General features: G+C 39.1%; 1 protein-coding gene across 1 annotated transcript; it reads left to right on the top strand.

Annotated features, from left to right (window-relative positions):
* Positions 1-13628: 13628 nt before the first annotated feature.
* Positions 13629-15428, top strand: LOC149143421 (putative disease resistance protein At4g33300). Its single transcript, XM_089451811.1, has 3 exons — positions 13629-14425; positions 14526-14953; positions 15105-15428. Exons 1-3 carry the CDS (start codon positions 13705-13707, stop codon positions 15426-15428), a joined length of 1473 nt encoding a protein of 490 aa, XP_089307937.1. The 5' UTR covers positions 13629-13704.
* Positions 15429-18637: the final 3209 nt, after the last annotated feature.

Here is an 18637-nt window from a genome sequence, read left to right as displayed (position 1 = left end):
GGCAGATAATGGAAATTGGCTAAGTGTTGGCTAAGAGTGGGCTTGTGAGGCAGAGAGTTGAACATACTTGTGTGGAATTATTCTTGTGAGAACAAGCTTTGTATCTTCACTCATATTTATGATTAATGAAATACAAATAGGCGAGGTTTTGAGGAGTGGCTTTCCCAAGAGAAACTTATTGTGTTATGTGCCATTAATTATCTTCTTCTTGTTCATATTGTTTTTCATCGATCTATTGGCTTCCACTGGTTGAAATTAGAAGTAGATTCTTGTCACGTGCTTTAGTACATTGCATGAGCTTGTAAATCTACAGGAAATTCTACATGGTATCAAGGCTGAGTTCAAGGAACATGACTGTGAAATCTCCATCCAACTTAAAATATAAACGCTTGAAAATAAAAATAACAGTGTTTTACACAAGTGATGTCAACACTCTTAGGCCCCATAAAACACGCCAAAGCCAAAGGCTTGGACCCCACGCCCTACAGTGGTGGCACATGGTGCAAGACATGGTTTGGAAGGCCACCAAGGGCCCATGGTGGAACCAATGTGTTAGCACGCACCCAATAATCTGGTACCTAATTCTTTGGCTTTTTAAGAGTCACCGACTCACCCATCCACTCTTGGGCTAAAAGCAAGGCCGAGATCTTATCATTCGCTGATTGAAACCCCTGTGTATTAATTACTTGTGATGATAAATATTTTTGTTTTATTCCATTGCTGGATGAGGAGGATTTCATTTTCGGAAGTGATATAATTTGATTGACTTGTGTGGAAAACAAGTGAATAAACATAGAAGTTGAGGACCACACAATATAAATATAAAAGTTGAGGACCACACGATAAATATAAAAGTTTGCGATAATTTTATTGACTTCACTTTATATGTTTAGGAATTTTTAGATTGACTTGACTTGTTTAGGAAATTTTGTGATCGTTTCACACAACAAAACGTGATATATTTAAAGTGGGAAAGAGAAAATTTGATTAACTTGTTGGGAAGTTGTATGACTTACAAAAGTTGAAGAGAATGGATACAAAATGGGGATGAAAACAATTTCATTGACTTACAAATTTACAAAATCAAAGTGGGGATGAAACAATTTAACTGGCTTGTTTTGAGAAACTCTGTAGTAGGGGGCAATCTGTTACACATCATTTTGACGCATTAGGAAAATGAGAGTCGATTTGGATCTTTTGCTATCCATCAAATTGTTCCAAAGCACCCCCATGCAAGGCCAGAACCCAAACAATCCCAAAGAGAATGAAATTCCTGGATCTCAAGGCTCAAAATGTTATAGTTGGCTTCCTACGCAGTTCCCTAATTAATTTATGCGCATTTGCAGAAGATACCTATAGATTCTATGCAAAAGTGTGCTCTGTCTAACACTATGGCCTGCGCACGTGACTCAATGCAAGTAAAAAATAAAAAGTAAAGTATATAAGATTTTATATTCAAATATTTTCCAATTAACAACTTCGAATGGATGCCTACTCAAGTCTGGTCCCTCCCATCATGGAACTACTTCCCTCTCTTCATGGATCCCCTATCCCACCATTTGTGGATCTCATCCCTTAGGAAGAAGATCCCAAACCTCCTCCTCTTTGCTTATAAGTCAAGCATAGGCTAGAGGATTGGCGAGGACCATTGAAGTTAGGCTTATGCTGTAGAAATGAGTCTAGAATACTTTTCATCCAAGGAGAAGGTTGGAGATTTTGAGAAGAGTCTTGTAACATCAAGGCTTTGAGGTCGTAAGTTTGTTCTCCTTTTTATTTAATAAAAATAAATTGTTCTTTCGTAATCATGTCTTCTCTGATATCATTTGTGGGATTCATTGATCACTTAGAGAGGTTGTGATTGGTTATTGATTCGATTTATGATATATGTTAAGTTAAGTGTTTCATTTATCTTTCACTTTTATATACTAGATGCTTTGATTCGTTGTGTGTTTCTGGTTATGCAGATCTCCTTCGAAACATCATGGAGAAGTTGTGGAATGTGCTGGAACAATCTCTAAAGCATCGAGGAGAAGCCACCTATGGAAGGCACTAAAAGGGCTTCGACAGACATTTCATTACACCGATAAGTGATCTCTCGCATATTATTTTTTTCAATCAATCGTAATCTAAGGAAAGGTAGCAATTCTTTTCTTGTTTGTTACTAGATTTCATTTGAGATTTAGGGAGATTTGTCTTTTCCACAAGAGGGATTAGTCTTCCTAACCCTCACAATGATCGTTAGTTAAGTGCTTGTGAAATAATAAGTTACTTAACCAATTTCAAGTATACAACTACAATAATTTCCATAAACATGTACAATTGCAAATCCAAACACATGCAAAAAGACAAATATAGAGTCAGTGGCTCGCTAACCTAATACGCGAATCAACATATATGTAATGACACATTTTAACAATGAACAACCCTCTCAGCTCTTTTACCTCAATGCAAACCTTGCCAAAACCACCAGATCTAAGATAAGTGCCAATTTTTTGGTGCAACCCCAAAAATTTGGCATTTGCAACCCCAAATTACAACCTTGAATTTATGCCCCTAAAATTCGGCCCATAGTAGCATCATGCAACTGATCCAAATTTAGACAGGAACGCAACAAATTACAGAGATAACCATAAATACTGAGATGCAGCAGAAATAAACCTTCATTTCATTACTGTAAAATACTGAAATGTGCTTACAAACACAAATAGAAATAAATCAGCTAGGGCAATGGTAGCTTACCTCTGAGAAGAGATGTGGCGGCTACATGCCTCTGAACGGTTCTAAAACTGTGTTACAATGAGGCTCGAAGGCCTATTTATTGTTGAGAAGCAATGGAAAACCCTTCACATCCCAAAACCTAACCCTAGAAGATGAAACGCCAAATTGTGGGCCCCGTTTGGGTAAATTGGCACATCAATTTCCCGGGGTCATAACTTTGGCATACGATCTCCGTTTGACGCGTACGATAGCTCGTTTAGGGCCTCAAAACGGATCTGGAAGTTCAGGACCCAAAAAAACTGCTAAAAATAGTAAACTGTGCTATAATTTAGGAAACTGAAAAGACTGAAAGAGACAATTGTGGGGGTCCAAATGGGATAGGTGGGTGGCCACCAACATCCACCTGGATCATTCCTCCCCCTTAGGAAGCAATGGTCCCCATTGCATTGAGTTCCTCCATCTGTTGAACTTGTCCCCGGGTGAGTTGTTCTGCAATCTCTGATGTGTCCAGTAATGGTGGGAAGCATGGTCGACCATGACCCACCTTGAACACTCGGTGCAAGTGAAGGAATGGAGGAATGTTGTGCTTCAAAGCATTGTTACCCGTAGCCTTGGTACTGGTGTAAGGACCATGTCGGAGTGGTCTGAGTTTCTGATGGGTTCTGGTAAGGCGTTCTCTCTGCAGATGCAACCAAACTTTGTCGCCCACCTGAAACTTGTGTGGTACCCCTGTGGGTGAGGAGAAGTTGTTCCTGTATCTTGTCATGACTGTATCCCTTTGCTGCTGCTGCTGCATGGAGGAACCCTTCGCGGGGGTCATGGATGTGATGGCAATCTTCCCCTTACTTTGGGAGTGAACCAGACAAATGAATTTCCTGGTCTTGGAGATGAGCATGTTGCCTTTCTTAGTAGTGATCAAAGATGTGGTGGTAGGTGCGGCTACCTCCGGTATCCTGTATAATGAATTATTCAAAGAAATAATGACAGCACGAGGCCTAGACTCATACACAGCATGTCGCCTCCACAAGTATGGCTGGCCGAATAATACATCACAAACATCCAGAGGTGTAACATCACACAATACCTTGTCTGTGAAGGGTTTGATGCAGTAGGGAAGGCAGCACTGATGGCGAACTTTCAGATCTCGTCCTTTGTGAAGCCACCTAATACTGTCCGGCTGCGGGTGCGGTGTAGTCGGTAGGCCCAACCGCTTCACGACCTCTGCTGAAATGAGGTTCTTTTGGCTACCACTGTCGACAATGAATTGCAGCGGCGAACCCTTCACCCACATCTGTGAGTGGAAAAGACGCTCCCCCTCTTCTGGATCTGCAGGTTCATTCTTCTGGATCTTGGCAGTGGCAATAGTGGCGCTGGGATCCGCATCAATGATCTACTTCCCTTTGCCATTCCCCTTGTCAGGTTCTGGCTCAGGGTCAGAACATGCATCTGATTCGGAAGCCTTCAACTCGGCCACCAGCGACTGCTTGGTCCGACACTCACTTGTGTTATGAGTGGGACTCTTGTGGAACTCACACCACTTTCCTGTGTCCTTCTTTGGCTTCGTGGTGTTGTTCTTTTCTTGCGGCTTCAACGGGTTGTATTGGGTCACCCCGCCTTGGCTTTGTCCTTTGGGCTTCGGATTTGCAGATCCAAAGTCTCGCTTCTTCTGTTTGAACTTTTGCTCAATTTTGACAGCGTATCGGTATGCTGTGCCGAGTGAGGAGATGTTCAAGAACCCCATCTCTTCCTGGATGTATCTGTGTAGGCCGCCGCGGTATTTGAATACCAGATGCAACTCAGAATCTTTGATACCCAACTGTATGCGAAGGGTATGAAAAATGTTTGTGAACTCCGGCACATCTTGGTCTCGTCCCTGCCGCAGTGTGGTCCATTTGATGTATTTGTCCTCATAGCTTCCGACAGGGTAGTACTGATCCTTGATGGCATCCCGGAAGTCATTCCAAGTGGGTGCGGCTGAAAATAGTGAGCCTGTACTTTCATCCTTCTGCTCGCAGTAGGTTTCCCACCAGTCCTTGACGTGGGGGGTTGCTTTGAGAAGAGCGAAAACAATCTCTTCCCGACTTGAAAATTCATGAACAGAAAAATACCCATCTAGCAGATTTAACCATTTATCTACGGCATCTGCGTCTATTTGACCCTCGAAGATGGGGATTTCAAAATTAACTTGTACCTTAAATGGTGTGGTGTTTCTAGAGTCGCTGTTCGAAGCCGATGTGTCGCCTCTGGGTAGCCGCTGAAGGATCTGCGCAAAGCTATCGATCATCACATTCCTTTGTCGCTCGAGCGCTTCTTCGAGCAAGATTTTGATAGGATCTCCTGCCCCCTCGTCTTTCTTCTCATCCGCCATGGGAGGCCGTCGGGATTTGCGAGGCTGGTCTTGCAAAGGTTCGACTAGTTCAAGCCCTAACTCCTTATATCCCGACCTCGTTGGGGACATGCAAAGAAAAACAGAGAAAAAAAAAACAGACCGCTCTGATACCACTGATCCGAATTTAGACAGGAACGCAACAAATTACAGAGATAACCATAAATACTGAGATGCAGCAGAAATAATACTTCATTTCATTACTGTAAAATACTGAAATGTGCTTACAAACAGAAATAGAAATAAATCAGCTAGGGCGATGGTAGCTTATCTCTGAGAAGAGATGTGGCGGCTACATGCCTCTGAACTGTTCTAAAACTGTGTTACAATGAGGCTCGAAGGCCTATTTATTGTTGAGAAACAATGGAAAACCCTTCACATCCCAAAACCTAACCCTAGAAGATGAAACGCCAAATTGTGGGCCCCGTTTGGGTAAATTGGTACATCAATTTCTCGGGGTCGTAACTTTGGCATACGATCTCCGTTTGACGCATACGATAGCTCGTTAGAAAGATCTATCCGAGTACTACCACTTTGGGAGGCAAAATGGGTCCATGGGCCCATGTTGCCCCATATTTCCCAAAAAACGTCGTTTAGGGCCTCAAAACGGCTCTGGAAGTTCAAGACCCGAAAAAACTGCTAAAAATAGTAAACTATGCTACAATTTAGGAAACTGAAAAGACTGAAAGAGACAATTGTGGGGATCCAAATGGGATAGGTGGGTAGCCACCAACATCCACCTGGATCAGCAACACTTTGACGACCTGTAATTTTTTGTCCCCGAGAACCCAGGCCCACATTCCTTTTGCGTTGCTAGGCAAGGTGTGGCGAATACCAGACCCATGTCACTCTCTCTCTACCCAACTCTTCGATCTTGGTTCATGACTCACTTGTTTCATCTCAACCATAGACTATGTTGTATTCCATCTCATCTCCACATACCTCTCCATTGAACTCCCTTGTGGGCAATATATAGGAGGTGTGAGCGACCTCCCCAACCAACATAACAGTTGGGAGGTGTGTCTATTCTTCTCTGCATGTTGTTTTTTGTATTAGACAATGTGTTAACTACATTTTTTTATTTGCCCTTGTTCCTTCATTCATTTGCGTCGATGTGCCCATCACATCATGCGAATCTTGTCCAATTGAACACCTTCGACGTAGGTCACCAAGCTAACTGTGACATTGTGCCAATTGTGCTCCTTGTCGTATGATGGTGGAAACCCCAAATTTGGATCTCTCACCCCATGCACCCTCATATGAGGTCCCAACTAGTGACTTGGGAGAACCCATGTTATATGACCCACCAATTGCAACTTGGTCATGTCACCCTTCATCTTGTGCAACTAATTTCGCCAAGTCATTGTGATGGTGTGTGACTCACTTACTCGCCCAACCATGGATTTATCCAAGTTGTGTGACTGCCTAAAATGTGATGGCATGCCACAACATTGTATGTCGCCCATGTAGTGCCAAAGTAAAGATACTCAAAAATATGTGTGGATAATCAAACTAAGGCTATTATCTCCTGCATGCCCAAACATACTTGTGTGCGTGATACTCATATGAGTGTATGAGTGTGAAGGCATTACGTGTACTCTCCCCACCCTTATTTTAAGATATAATATTTAATTATTCATAATATTTTATTTTATAATTAATTTGAAGAAACAATTATTTAATATACTTTTTCAAGTATCTAACAAAAATGTGAGGAAGATCACAAAGATAATTCACCATGCTTTAAGTTATAACATTGGCTCCTACAACATGTTTAATGTCCTATTATGTTATTCTATCTAAACATTTTGACTCTGTAATCCCTCTTAAAACTTTATCGATCCAAAATTAAAATAAATATAAATATAAATTTATATAATTAATTTAAACACAATATTTAATATTTAAAAACAAAACATCAATGTGAAATTAAAATAGATGTAAACTAAAATTTATATAATTAATTTGAGCGCAATATTTAATATTTAAAGAGGAACATGACTGTGACGAAATCACTGTGACATCTCCATCGCAAGGAACAAGCAATACCAAAGGCTACCTGGCGAAAGATAGGCTCTGCCTTAGAATATGATTGGACTCATTTACAGACTTGATGACTCACTAAAATGATTCGGCCACTTTAGGTTCTCACCAATGTCAAGCATTGTTGCGCAAACTCCCAAATCACCTAAGGACTAGAGTTCTTCTCGTGATGCAAGCAGATCAGACTGAACGTCCGCAGATGCAGAGCAGGAGAGCCACTCGACAAAATGACTCCCTAAGGCTCGATCTAATTCTGAATGCCCCAACAATGAGCCTTACCCTCATTATATAGGAAATGAGAGGGGACAAGCATTACTGTAGGCCATCAGTGGACTGACCGAAAGGTGGATGGAATCATTGCTTTCGGGTAACGCCAAAGCAACATCCGCACAAATATTCCAGTCCGGAAAAGTAAATCTTACAGAAAGTGATTCTGCCAGAACAAGGTGGATACTTTTTATCAAAGCCCACGAGAAATATAATACCGACAAAACAAAGTGGATGCTTTTCGTATATCAAAAGCCCACGAGAAAATATAGTGTATGAATTATTTACACAGTGGAGGCTTTAGTACAGCAAAGCCCACGGGAAATCTGGCCACAATTAAGCCCTTGTGACTGGTTCTTTATTTATTACACTATGGATGCTTTTAACGGAAAGCCCATGCATCTCTCCTTTTATGCAGATATTAACTCTAACATGATGTTGCTAATAAGAGATAGTTAGTAATATCATATCTCAGAATCCAAAATTTGGATCCTTAATTCCTTCAGCAACTTGAACTTCCTGATTACTGCTATATTGAGCAGTATCCCATGGCTGGTCAATATCTTCTTCTTCTTTTGCCACCTGTTTTCCTTTCTTCAATTCTGCAATCTGAGCTTTCATTGCAGAAATTTCTGTCTTGAGATTGTGAATCTCACGACTCACTTCTCCTAGAGTGAGTGATCTCACTCTATCAGGTTTCTGTTGATGCCTTTGAAATGATTTTGTATTTCTTTCATATGAAGCATCAATAAATAAAGATTTCTTACCTGAATTATTTGAAGCTTTGGATTTGAGTTGGTCCATAAAGGCTTCAGTCAAGTGATTTTTCATTTCTCCATCCTCCATGGCTCGTATCTGAGATAAAATTTTCAGCTCATCTTCTTCTGTTGCGGCCATGAGAACTTTTTCTTTTTGGGGCTTGAGGTTTTCCCCTTCTTCACTGGATTCACTGTAATATTCAGAATCAGAATCATATTGAACTTGACAAGCACATTCTTCAGAGTCAGAACATAAACATTCTGAAGAGTCAGAATCTGAATATTGTTGTATATGAGCTTGTAGTTCTTCTATAGAAGAAGAACTGAAAGAATCATATGAAGATTCTTCTATTTGATGTTGTTGAGCTATTTCTCTGATTACAACATTTGGGCAGCGTTCTATCTTGTGTGTGTGAGAACCACATTTCATGCACTGCATTGGTCCTCTTCCTTCCTGCTTGACTTGTTTCCCTTTTTGAACAAAGGCTTCAGATTTCTTGCCTCTGTTTTTCTTTGACTCTTCACCTTCTGGACATCTGGAGGAAGTATGTCCATTCTTTCCACATAACCAACAAGTAAGCTTATTCCATTTCTCCTGCTTGGCAGTGTGCAGGTGAATATCAGAGGGATTATAATAGTGTGTTCTAGGAACATACTTATAATACCCTTTCTTTGCTCTAGAGGTTTGGCCCCGAGCTGGTTTGGAATATTTTCTTCTATCCTTTGGATACTTTCTTCGATTTTTGTAGAATGTTTCTTTAAATTCTCTTTTTGCTCTCTTCTTTGCCTTTCTTCTTTTTACTAAAGGATCATCTGCTGTCAGTCCATATTTACTACAAATGGACTTTTTATCTGGTAATCTGGAAAGTTTTTCCAGAGATTTATTGACTTTTGAGCTGGTACAAAGACTTACCAGTGTCTTTGTAATATGGGCATAAATTTCTCCCCATGTATAAGACTCAAAAGGTAATTGGAAGACTTCTTGTAATCTGATGTAATCTACAAACCTGGATGGCAATGCTGCAAGGTAAACTTGTTTCCATAACAAGTTCTTTGAATCTTTGACTTCATAGATTCGCTGCATCCAATCTCTATGGAAGTCTTCAAACTGGGACATTTTATGGCACTTCAAATTCATAAGAATAACTTCATTTTTGTCTGCAATTTCTGTTTTTCTACCACACCAATGTTCTAGGATCATTGATGTCAATGCTCCTATCATATTGCTGGTAACAGTGCCATCAAGATTATGTATGACATCTCCTTTTTCATCCTTAAGAACTTATTCTTCCATTTCTGTAATGAGCTTAGGAGATGACTCTGTCTCCCACCACCTCAGGAGTGTTCCTGTAAAACACTGAATGATAGTCTTGCAAGCATCAATTTCACTTTTTCCTCTCAGACACATTAGTTTATATTCTGTGTACATCATATCAATCATTTGTCTGATTTGACCAACACTCAGGTTGTCAATGTTCCACTCTCTGTGGGACTCTGGGAAAAAGGTATGGGCTTCAGGAAGTTTACCTTTTCCTTCAATATCAGGTGCTAGATACTTACTGAACCTATGCTCAAGAGGTTCATAAATGGGAAAGATCTGTGTATCAAGATCTTTCTATTCTTTTTATTTTTCTTCTTCATCCTTAAATAAGGATGCAATGGTTACTTTTTCTGTAGCCTTAGATTCTGAAGATGTGGCTACTTCCTTGGGAAACAATGTTGGAAACCTGTTGATAGGCCTAACAAGATCCTGAATCTTTATACTTCTTTTGACAAGAAAGGAGTTGGGAACTGGTTTTTCTGTTTTTGACAAATTCATTTTCTCAACCTTATCTGTTAGACCAGTTATAAGATTCTTAGTAGCATCCAAATGATTAACTAATTTTTCTTCTACTCCTTCTATTTTAGATAAAGATTCTCTTGCATAAGAACGAATAAGAATGGAATCAAACTGTACATTATTTAGAGATTTAGTTACAACATTAATTGATACTTGAACAATATCAATCTGTTCTTTGACTTATGCTGATTTGACTACATTTATTTCAAGGCCTTTAATTGTTGTTTTTGTCCAATTCAGTTGTTCACTAGCCTTCTATATTCTTCCATCAATGCCTAAGGCATTGTCATCTTTCTACACAAGTGAGATGGCTTTAGCTGCATTCTGGTTTTCTCCTATAACAATTCCTTTGAATGGAGGAAATGTTGATGGAGTTTCAACTTTACTTCCATCTAATGCAGTCCAAGCATGTTTATTTGCTGAAGTGCTTGATGTAGAACCAGTAAAAACATTTAATGGAGAAATATTATCTTTCCAGGAATAAAAATATATCCATGTATTATTTACTTCCATAAAATGTTTCCAATCTTCAGCTAATTCTTTTTTCTCTTTGGGAGTATAATTTCTATCAAATTCTTCTGCCTGAGGATTGGTGAACAAATCCCAGTTAAGCATTGCTTTCATCCATTTTTCACTAATTTGAGACTTCAGGCATCCATCCATAAGAGAAAAGAATTTGTGCATCTCCATTACAACAGGCTTTTTGCAGTCATCAGGGACTGGACCAAATCTACATGGTGGTATGAGGCCATTTGCTTGCTCAAGGAATCCTAGACCATATCTAGGCTTAGCAGGTCTCATAAGACACATCATCTCAGTTAGCCTTGGATCTTCTCCTTCTAATGTAACAATCTCATGCATCATAAGTACATGATCAACATCCTGCTCATGTGGAAAAGGAATGTTTGAACATTTGGGATTTGGGAACGGATTAATAGATGTCGAAGGAGGAGCTATGCTAGATTTGGGATTATGGTTGGCATGGATTGCAGTTTTTGCAAGCGTAAGCAGATTGATGATATCTTGGCATTCTGAACACTTGACTTCTAAAGAGGAAAAATTTACAAGTTGTGCTAACTCAAATAAGGAATTATGTTTACAGGAGGAAGATGAACTGGAACAAGTAGTATCTATAGTGGAGGGGTCTCTGTAATATTTAGACTATTTACAGGTGAACTCAATACCTCGGTGGTCAATAGTAGATCTTCTGGGAAAGGATATGATTGCAGAAGATAAATTCTCTGTGATAGCAACTGAGGTGATTTTCTTTGGCAAGAGAGGCTTGGGATTATTTATTACCCAGTGCTCGGGGAATGTTAAGTCTTCCCATCTGATAGTTTGGTGTTCTATTTTCTAATTTTTTGGATCAATCAGAACAACCACACTAGATTTGGAATCACGACTGGGAGTATGGCGGATGGTTGGCCATAAAGTGTTGGTATGGCGAAAACAACCTTTGGTTTGGATGGCAATTTTATTTCTCTTTTTATGCATATCGAAAACAGTGGTTTGGATATGAAGCTGCAAGATCTGGTCAATGGTTTCATCAAATGTGTAGATAGAGAAATTTGGGAAACAGTCGAAATAGACTGGGTCATGAGACAATGGAGCAACTATTCCGCCAATTAAGGAATCTGTATACTTATTGTGTGTCAGATCTCGGACAGTAGCTAACACATAAGTATTTAACCCTTGATGAGTCAAAGGGTTGATTCCTACCCGTATGCATCCTAAATGCAAATAATTTGTTTTTAGTCTTTTGGCCTCTGCCTGTAACTCTTTGGGATTTAACAAAGAAATGGTCTGGATATTATCAAAGTTTTCTTGGATTTGGCTTACAGACTCTTTGATACTAATTCTAGTGGCAACTTTTAAATGAAAAACATAAATATCATTATATACTTCTAAGGGAGCTATGGAAGGTAGTTCTCAACGGGTAGAAGGCTGAGATTCTTCATACTCAAGTTTAGCAGAATTTAGGACACGACTAGAACTTGAAGCAAACATATCTCTCAAAGGATTTTCTTCAACCTTAGATTCTCTCTCTTCTAATTCACGGAAAGAAACAGATTTCCAGAATGAATCCATTCTTATGAGTATAAGATTTAGAATACTGACCTTTTGAACCAAACGTTACTGGCTCTGATACTAATTTTAAGCAGGGGCTTCTGTCACAAGCTTGCTACTTGCTGCGTCTCTTTGATTATATTTGATAGCCAACTCCTGGTGAACCGGTGGTGAACCTAGGGCCCCATCAAACACGCAAGTGATGTCAACACGCTTAGGGGCCCCATCAAACACGTTGAAGCCAAAGGCTTGGACCCCACGCCCTATAGTGGGGTCACATGGCACAAGACATGGTTTGAAAGGCCACCAAGGGCCCATGGTGGAACCAACGTGTTGGTTTTGTAAGTCACTGGCTCACCCATCCACTCTTGGGCTAACAACAAGGCCGGGGTCCTATCATTGGCTGATTGAAACCTCGCCGAGTATTAATTACTTGTGCTGATAAAGATTTTTGATTTATTCCATCGCTGGATGAGAAGGATTTCATTTTTCGGAAGTCATATAATTTGATTGACTTGTGGGGAAAACAAGTGAATAAATATAAAAGTTTAGGACCACACGATATAAATATAAAAGTTGGGGACCACACGATAAATATAAAAGTTCGCAACAATTTGATTTTTATTGACTTGACTTTATATTTTTGGGAATATTTAGATTGACTTGACTTGTTTAATAATTTTTGTGATCGTTTCACACAACCAAACCTGATAGACAATTTGATAAAATTGCTGGGAAGTTGTGTGACTTACAAAAGTTGAAGAGAATGGCTACAAAGTTGGCATGAAAACAATTTGACTCACTTACAAAATTAAAGTGAGGATGAAAGAATTTGACTAACTTGTTTTTTGGGATGTTGTATAACTTTTAGGTGGGAAATTCTATGATAGATTTATACAAGTTGAGAATTTTTTTTTGTGGTGCAATCCGGACAAGATTATGTATGCATGTGAATCTTTGGTTGAAAAAAAGATTCACACAAGTTGAGGAGAATCGACACGATTTATTGGAAATACAAATTAATGGAAAAGAATCGACACGACATCCATAAAAGCGCGATGTCCATGAAATGCACAAATTCAAGGACACCGTGTACACTGTGAATTAATGTGGAATGAGTTTCATGGGCGATCTTTAAAATTTGAGTTTTATTTAGGATGTGAGGTTTTTAAAACAATAGGGAGTTATGCAAATATGCTATCAGCTAGCTTTTAAGATAATCTATTTAGCTAGGGGGTTTGTTGAGAAGCTAAGAGCATTTATTTTGAAGCTTCACAGAAAAATGGCCGAATACATTAGGCAGATGAAGAAGCAATCTCTCCTATAAGCTATTTTTAACTTCGTGAATTATTTCTTTCTTTCTTCAAATTTAGATAAATTTAGATAATTTAGATGATTTTAGAGTGTATGAAACTTTGTTAGGTAAAAATTAAAATAAAATTGAAAAATATTGAAATTAAAGATAAATTCCTTTCCAACCTGACTCTGCCCATTTTCCTCCTATAATAAGGCTCGTCCCACATCATTTCTTTCTCACTTGCCTCAGATATTGGAGAGTCGTGAGCAAACCGGGATTTTCATTATCAAACGCTTGATCGCTCAGTGTCTGATTTCTGGAATTGAGAATGTCTCTGCCGCTAGTCGATATAGCTATTGGTGAGCTTATTAAGCTAGCATTGACCGAGCTGCTCGGAGTCGTTAAAATCATTGCTTCCAGCAAAACATGGGGAAAAGAACTCAAAGAAAAAATATCGTCCGTAAAGCCTGCCATCGTTAAAATTTCCGGGAATATTTCAGATACATCGCCCGACAGAGATAACCACTTCAAAGACTTTGAAGTTGTCCTGGAAGAAGGCATCATGATGGTGGATAGCTTAGAGAAGGTACACAGCTTTGATATATACAGAAAGTACCGATATGGAAAGAAAATCCGTTTTCAAAGGAAAGTCTACGATTTCCTTCTTACTCAAGTTCCACTCAATACCGCCCTTGATGTGCAGAAACTAGATGCAGATTTTAGGGTTTATTTTCAACGATTTGAAAGTGAAATTAAGAGTGCCATTGCCGGAATGGCTAATGATCCCATTTACAATACCATCATGCTTCAACAAATCAACACAACTCAGGTATGTCAGACCTCCAATGATATGATGCATGAAAGTACGGCGGCCCAACACCCCATCGTCCCGGATATGCCAGAGTTTGTTGTGGGTTTGGATAATTGTTTAATAGACGTCAAACAAATTCTATTGCAGAATGATGTTAATGTCGTTGGAATAGCAGGAATGGGCGGGAGTGGAAAAACCACTCTTGCAGCGGCCCTTTGCAGGGATACCGACGTCAAAGGTAAGATTTGCATTTTATTTTTGATGAATTTGTTTTCCAGACTTCCAGTTTATTTTCTGGTGACTTAAGTTTCTAATGCTTGTTAGCTTTGTATTTTCAGATCACTTTCAAGAAAACATCATTTTCATTACCGTCTCGCTTCTTGATAATGTAAAAGGCCCTAAAGAGATTTTAGAGGTAATGTGGGATAAGCTAATAATTCCTGGCCAAAGGCCTCAATTTAGGAGCATAGAGGATGCACGCAACCAGCTGAATGAACAGCTAAAGTCAAGAAGATATCGGCCAACTTTGCTAGTTTTAGATGATGTTTGGTTCACGTCAAATCTGGAAAGCTTGCTGTTTGAAGCAAAAGGATACAAGACGATTATCACAACCAGACAGGACTCCACCATTCCAATTAGAGATAGTACACGTCATCTGTATAAAGTGGAGATGTTGGAGGAAGCTAATGCCCTGTCACTTTTCTGCTTCTGGGCCTTTGGTCAGACTTCGATTCCAACAACGGCAAAGAAGAATCTCGTTAAACAGGTATGAATTATACATACTGTTCAATTTTTCTCAACCCCTTCCAAAACACTAATTTTGCAACTTTGAAACTTCAAAACTATTGGTGTTCAATACAACTCACCCCCACAAAAGTTGTAAGTCACGCCTTCAATATTTTCACAAATATTTGTAGGTTGCAGCAAAGTGCAATGGTTTACCACTTGCACTCAAGGTGATTGGAAGTTCTTTACACGGAGAACCCCAGCCAGTTTGGGAAACTTACTACGAGAAACTTTCAAGAGCACAACATATATCAGACTCTCACAGAGATGAACTTCTTAGTCGCTTAGAAATGAGTATAGATATCCTTGATAAGGAGTCGAGGGAGTGCTTTTTGGTCTTGGGGGCATTTCCCCAAGGAAGAAAGCTGAGCGTAGATTTGTTATTGGACATTTGGGAGCTTTTTTTTATCACTATTATGGAACTTATTGGTCTGCGTTTTGATCATCTGATTTGATTTGTTAGGAGTGGCGCCATGGAATACAACTGCACCTCCGAGCTTTCTTTCTCTCAGCATGAAGTAATGCGGGATTTAGCCGTGCATCTGGCTAATGAGGGGTATCGACAATCGTAAGAGGCTTTTCATGCCTCGCAAGGAGGATAATATTCCCAAAGAATGGCGAAAGACTCACAAATCAGTGTCTGGCGCTCAGTTTCTTTCAATTCATACAAGTGATCAATCAAGCTGCTCCTAATAAAATGGCAACAAATAAATTCTGGCTGTATTGAGCAGCAGCAGTATATTCCCATCGTTCGATTTCGGCCTTGGCAAAATCGAAAGAACGCTCGGCATATACAGCCCAGCTCAATTAATATAACCCCGCTCAATTAATGCCCAATAACATAAGATTTATTTGTTGCCTAATCAAACACGCTTTCTCTCCCTTCTATTCAATTATATACATTACTTCTATTCCATAATTTCCCAACTTTATTAAAGGTGATTTACATACTTTTATGACTTCTAGATTTCTGAAAATTGCAGGGGCAATGCAAGACCACGAGTGGTGTCCAATTCATTTTCTGGAGGAGAAACCTCTAGCCTTAATCTTTTCCGCAGGACAATACTGTGTTCCAACATTCTTACAGACCATGCCAAAACTGAAAGTTGTTATATTATACAATTACAGTTCTCAGCGTGCAACACTCAGTGGGCTGCCCTCTTTTCCCTCACCTGTCCAGATTAGGTCTGTGCTTCTTAATAAGTTGCATGTGCCTCCTCTTTACGACAACTGTAGATCGTGGGAAAGATTGGAAAAATTGTATATATGCCTATGTGAAGGCCTTGAAAATATCACCAGAATAGATAAGGAAGTGGAAGCCCCCAACTTTCCAAACATTAAGGAAATCTATATTGATCACTGTAGTGATTTAAGGGAACTGCCAGCTAAGTTATGCAATTTGACTTCCCTCCAAATATTGTCGGTCACTAATACTTAAAAACAGAAAACTCACAAATTTCATTCATTTATTTGCTCAATTACATCACACTTATATAGGAAATATGTGCAACCAATTCCTAACTAATTCTGTTCAACCACCTACAACTAATTCAGTTCAACCACTCATAACTAACTCTATTTCTGCATTATTCTCACATCCTCCCTTAATGGAGAAATGGATTCTCTACAATACCTAACTGACTTCTAAAAACTTCAAATTTGATTTTACCAAGGGGCTTAGTAAATATATCAGCCACATTATCCTTGGTGTTACAAAATATCAATCCAATTTCTTTTGACTCAATTTTCTCACGTACAAAGTGGTACTGTAACTCAACGTGTTTTGTTCTAGCATGGTAAACTGGATTATGTGCTAATTTGATAGCACTTTGATTATCACAATTGATACATGTTGCACCACTTTGCGCTTCTTCAAGATCTGCAAGAATTCTTCGCAACCAAATGGCTTCACAGGTGGCATTGGTCAAAGCTTTGTACTTTGATTCTGTTGATGATAAAGAAACAGTTGGTTGTTTCTTACTACTCCAAGATACGACCCCTGATCCAATATGAAATGCATAGCCAGAGGTAGATCGTCTGTCATCTGGATTTCCTGCCCAATCTGAATCAGAAAAACCTGTCAGTGCAACATCAGATACATCAGTATACATAATACCAAGATTCACTGTTCCCTTTAAGTATCGGAGAACTTTCTTTGCAGCAATCCAGTGATTTCCTGAAGGCTTAGCCATGAATTGACTAAGGATACTGACTGTGTATGCAATGTCTGGTCTGGTAGTGGTGAGATAGTTCAAACTTCCCACTAACTGACGATATAATGTTCCATCTGCCTCTTTCGATCCATCTTCTTTGTACAACTTTGCATTCTGTTCTAAGGGAGTTGACATAGCTTTGCAATCTGTCATATTGAACTTTTTAAGAATCTCCTTTGTATATTTGCTTTGAGTGATCAATGTTTTACCAGTTTCTCTCCATACCTCAATGCCTAAACAGTAATGCATTTCACCCAAATCTTTCATTTCAAAAACCTGTGACAACTGAACTTTAATTTCTTCAATTAACTTGTGAGCACTGCCTGTTATAATGAGATCGTCCACATATAAAGATATTAAAGCAACATTTCCTTTTTCATCTTTCTTAACATACAAGTTAGGATCATTTTTGCTTTTCACAAATCCATTCTGAAGAAAGAAGGTATCAATCTTTGAATACCATGATCTTGGTGCCTGTTTCAAACCATACAATGCCTTTCTTAACCTGCAAACCAGATGCTCCTGTCCCTGTTTGACAAACCCTTCAGGTCGAACCAAATAAACTTCTCCCTGTAAATCACCATTTAGAAAAGCATATTTGACATCCATTTGATGTATATTCCAATTATGTTTTGTGGCTAAGGCAATCAGTAATCTAATTGTATTCAACTTAGCTACTGGTGCAAAAGTGTCTTCATAATCAATTCCCTCCTTTTGAGCATATCCTTTTGCTACTAATCTTGCCTTAAATTTATCAACTGTACCATCTGCTTTAAATTTTGTTTTGTACAACCATTTGCTTCCAATTGGAACTTTATTTTCAGGAAGTTCCACTAATTCCCATGTTTGATTTTTCATAATAGAAGCATACTCATCATTCATAGCATTAATCCATGGTTCATGTTGTTTAGCCTGCTCATAATCAATTGGTTCTTCAACATTCATTATATTAAACATTAAGGCATAGTCTCTATACCTTTCAGGAAGCCGAGTCTGTCGGGATGACCTTCTTGGTGTGGGTGTTCCATCCATGATTCGTTGGCTTTGAGGTGTATCACCTCCTTGTGATGACTCACTGCTGCTAGATGTGCTCATACTGCTGCTATCATCCTGATCCTGTACCTGTACCTGGACCTGTTCCTGTTCCTGCTTAATCAAAGTATCAAGCTTGAGATGTGCATCATTAGAAATATGCCATGTATCATTCTTTGTGTTACTTTTATCAGTCTGCTCATGAAACAATACATCACGACTTGCAAATAGTTTATGGGAACTTGGATCAAACAATTTATAGGCTTTCTGATCCGTACAATATCCAATGAAAATACACTTGATGGACTTGGCATCAAGTTTTCTTCTGTTAGCTTCAGGAATATGAGCAAAAGCAGTACATCCAAAGACTTTGAAATGACTCACATCAGGTTTATAACCATAAAGAACCTCAAAAGGAG

The sequence above is a fragment of the Pinus tabuliformis genome, chromosome X, assembly GCF_031772625.1.
Source record: "Pinus tabuliformis cultivar Carrire ecotype Pingquan chromosome X, CPIR1, whole genome shotgun sequence".
Lineage (NCBI taxonomy): Eukaryota > Viridiplantae > Streptophyta > Pinopsida > Pinales > Pinaceae > Pinus > Pinus tabuliformis.
Note: the sequence above shows the minus strand (reverse complement) of the source record. Positions and strands in the feature narration are given on the sequence as shown.

Coding starts and splice junctions, on each gene's coding strand:
- LOC149143421 (XM_089451811.1), top strand. CDS start 13,705: ATGTCTCTGCCGCTAGTCGATATAGCTATTGGTGAGCTTATTAAGCTA. Junction 14,426..14,525: donor CAGGGATACCGACGTCAAAG/GTAAGATTTGCA, acceptor TTGTATTTTCAG/ATCACTTTCAAGAAAACATC. Junction 14,954..15,104: donor AGAAGAATCTCGTTAAACAG/GTATGAATTATA, acceptor AAATATTTGTAG/GTTGCAGCAAAGTGCAATGG.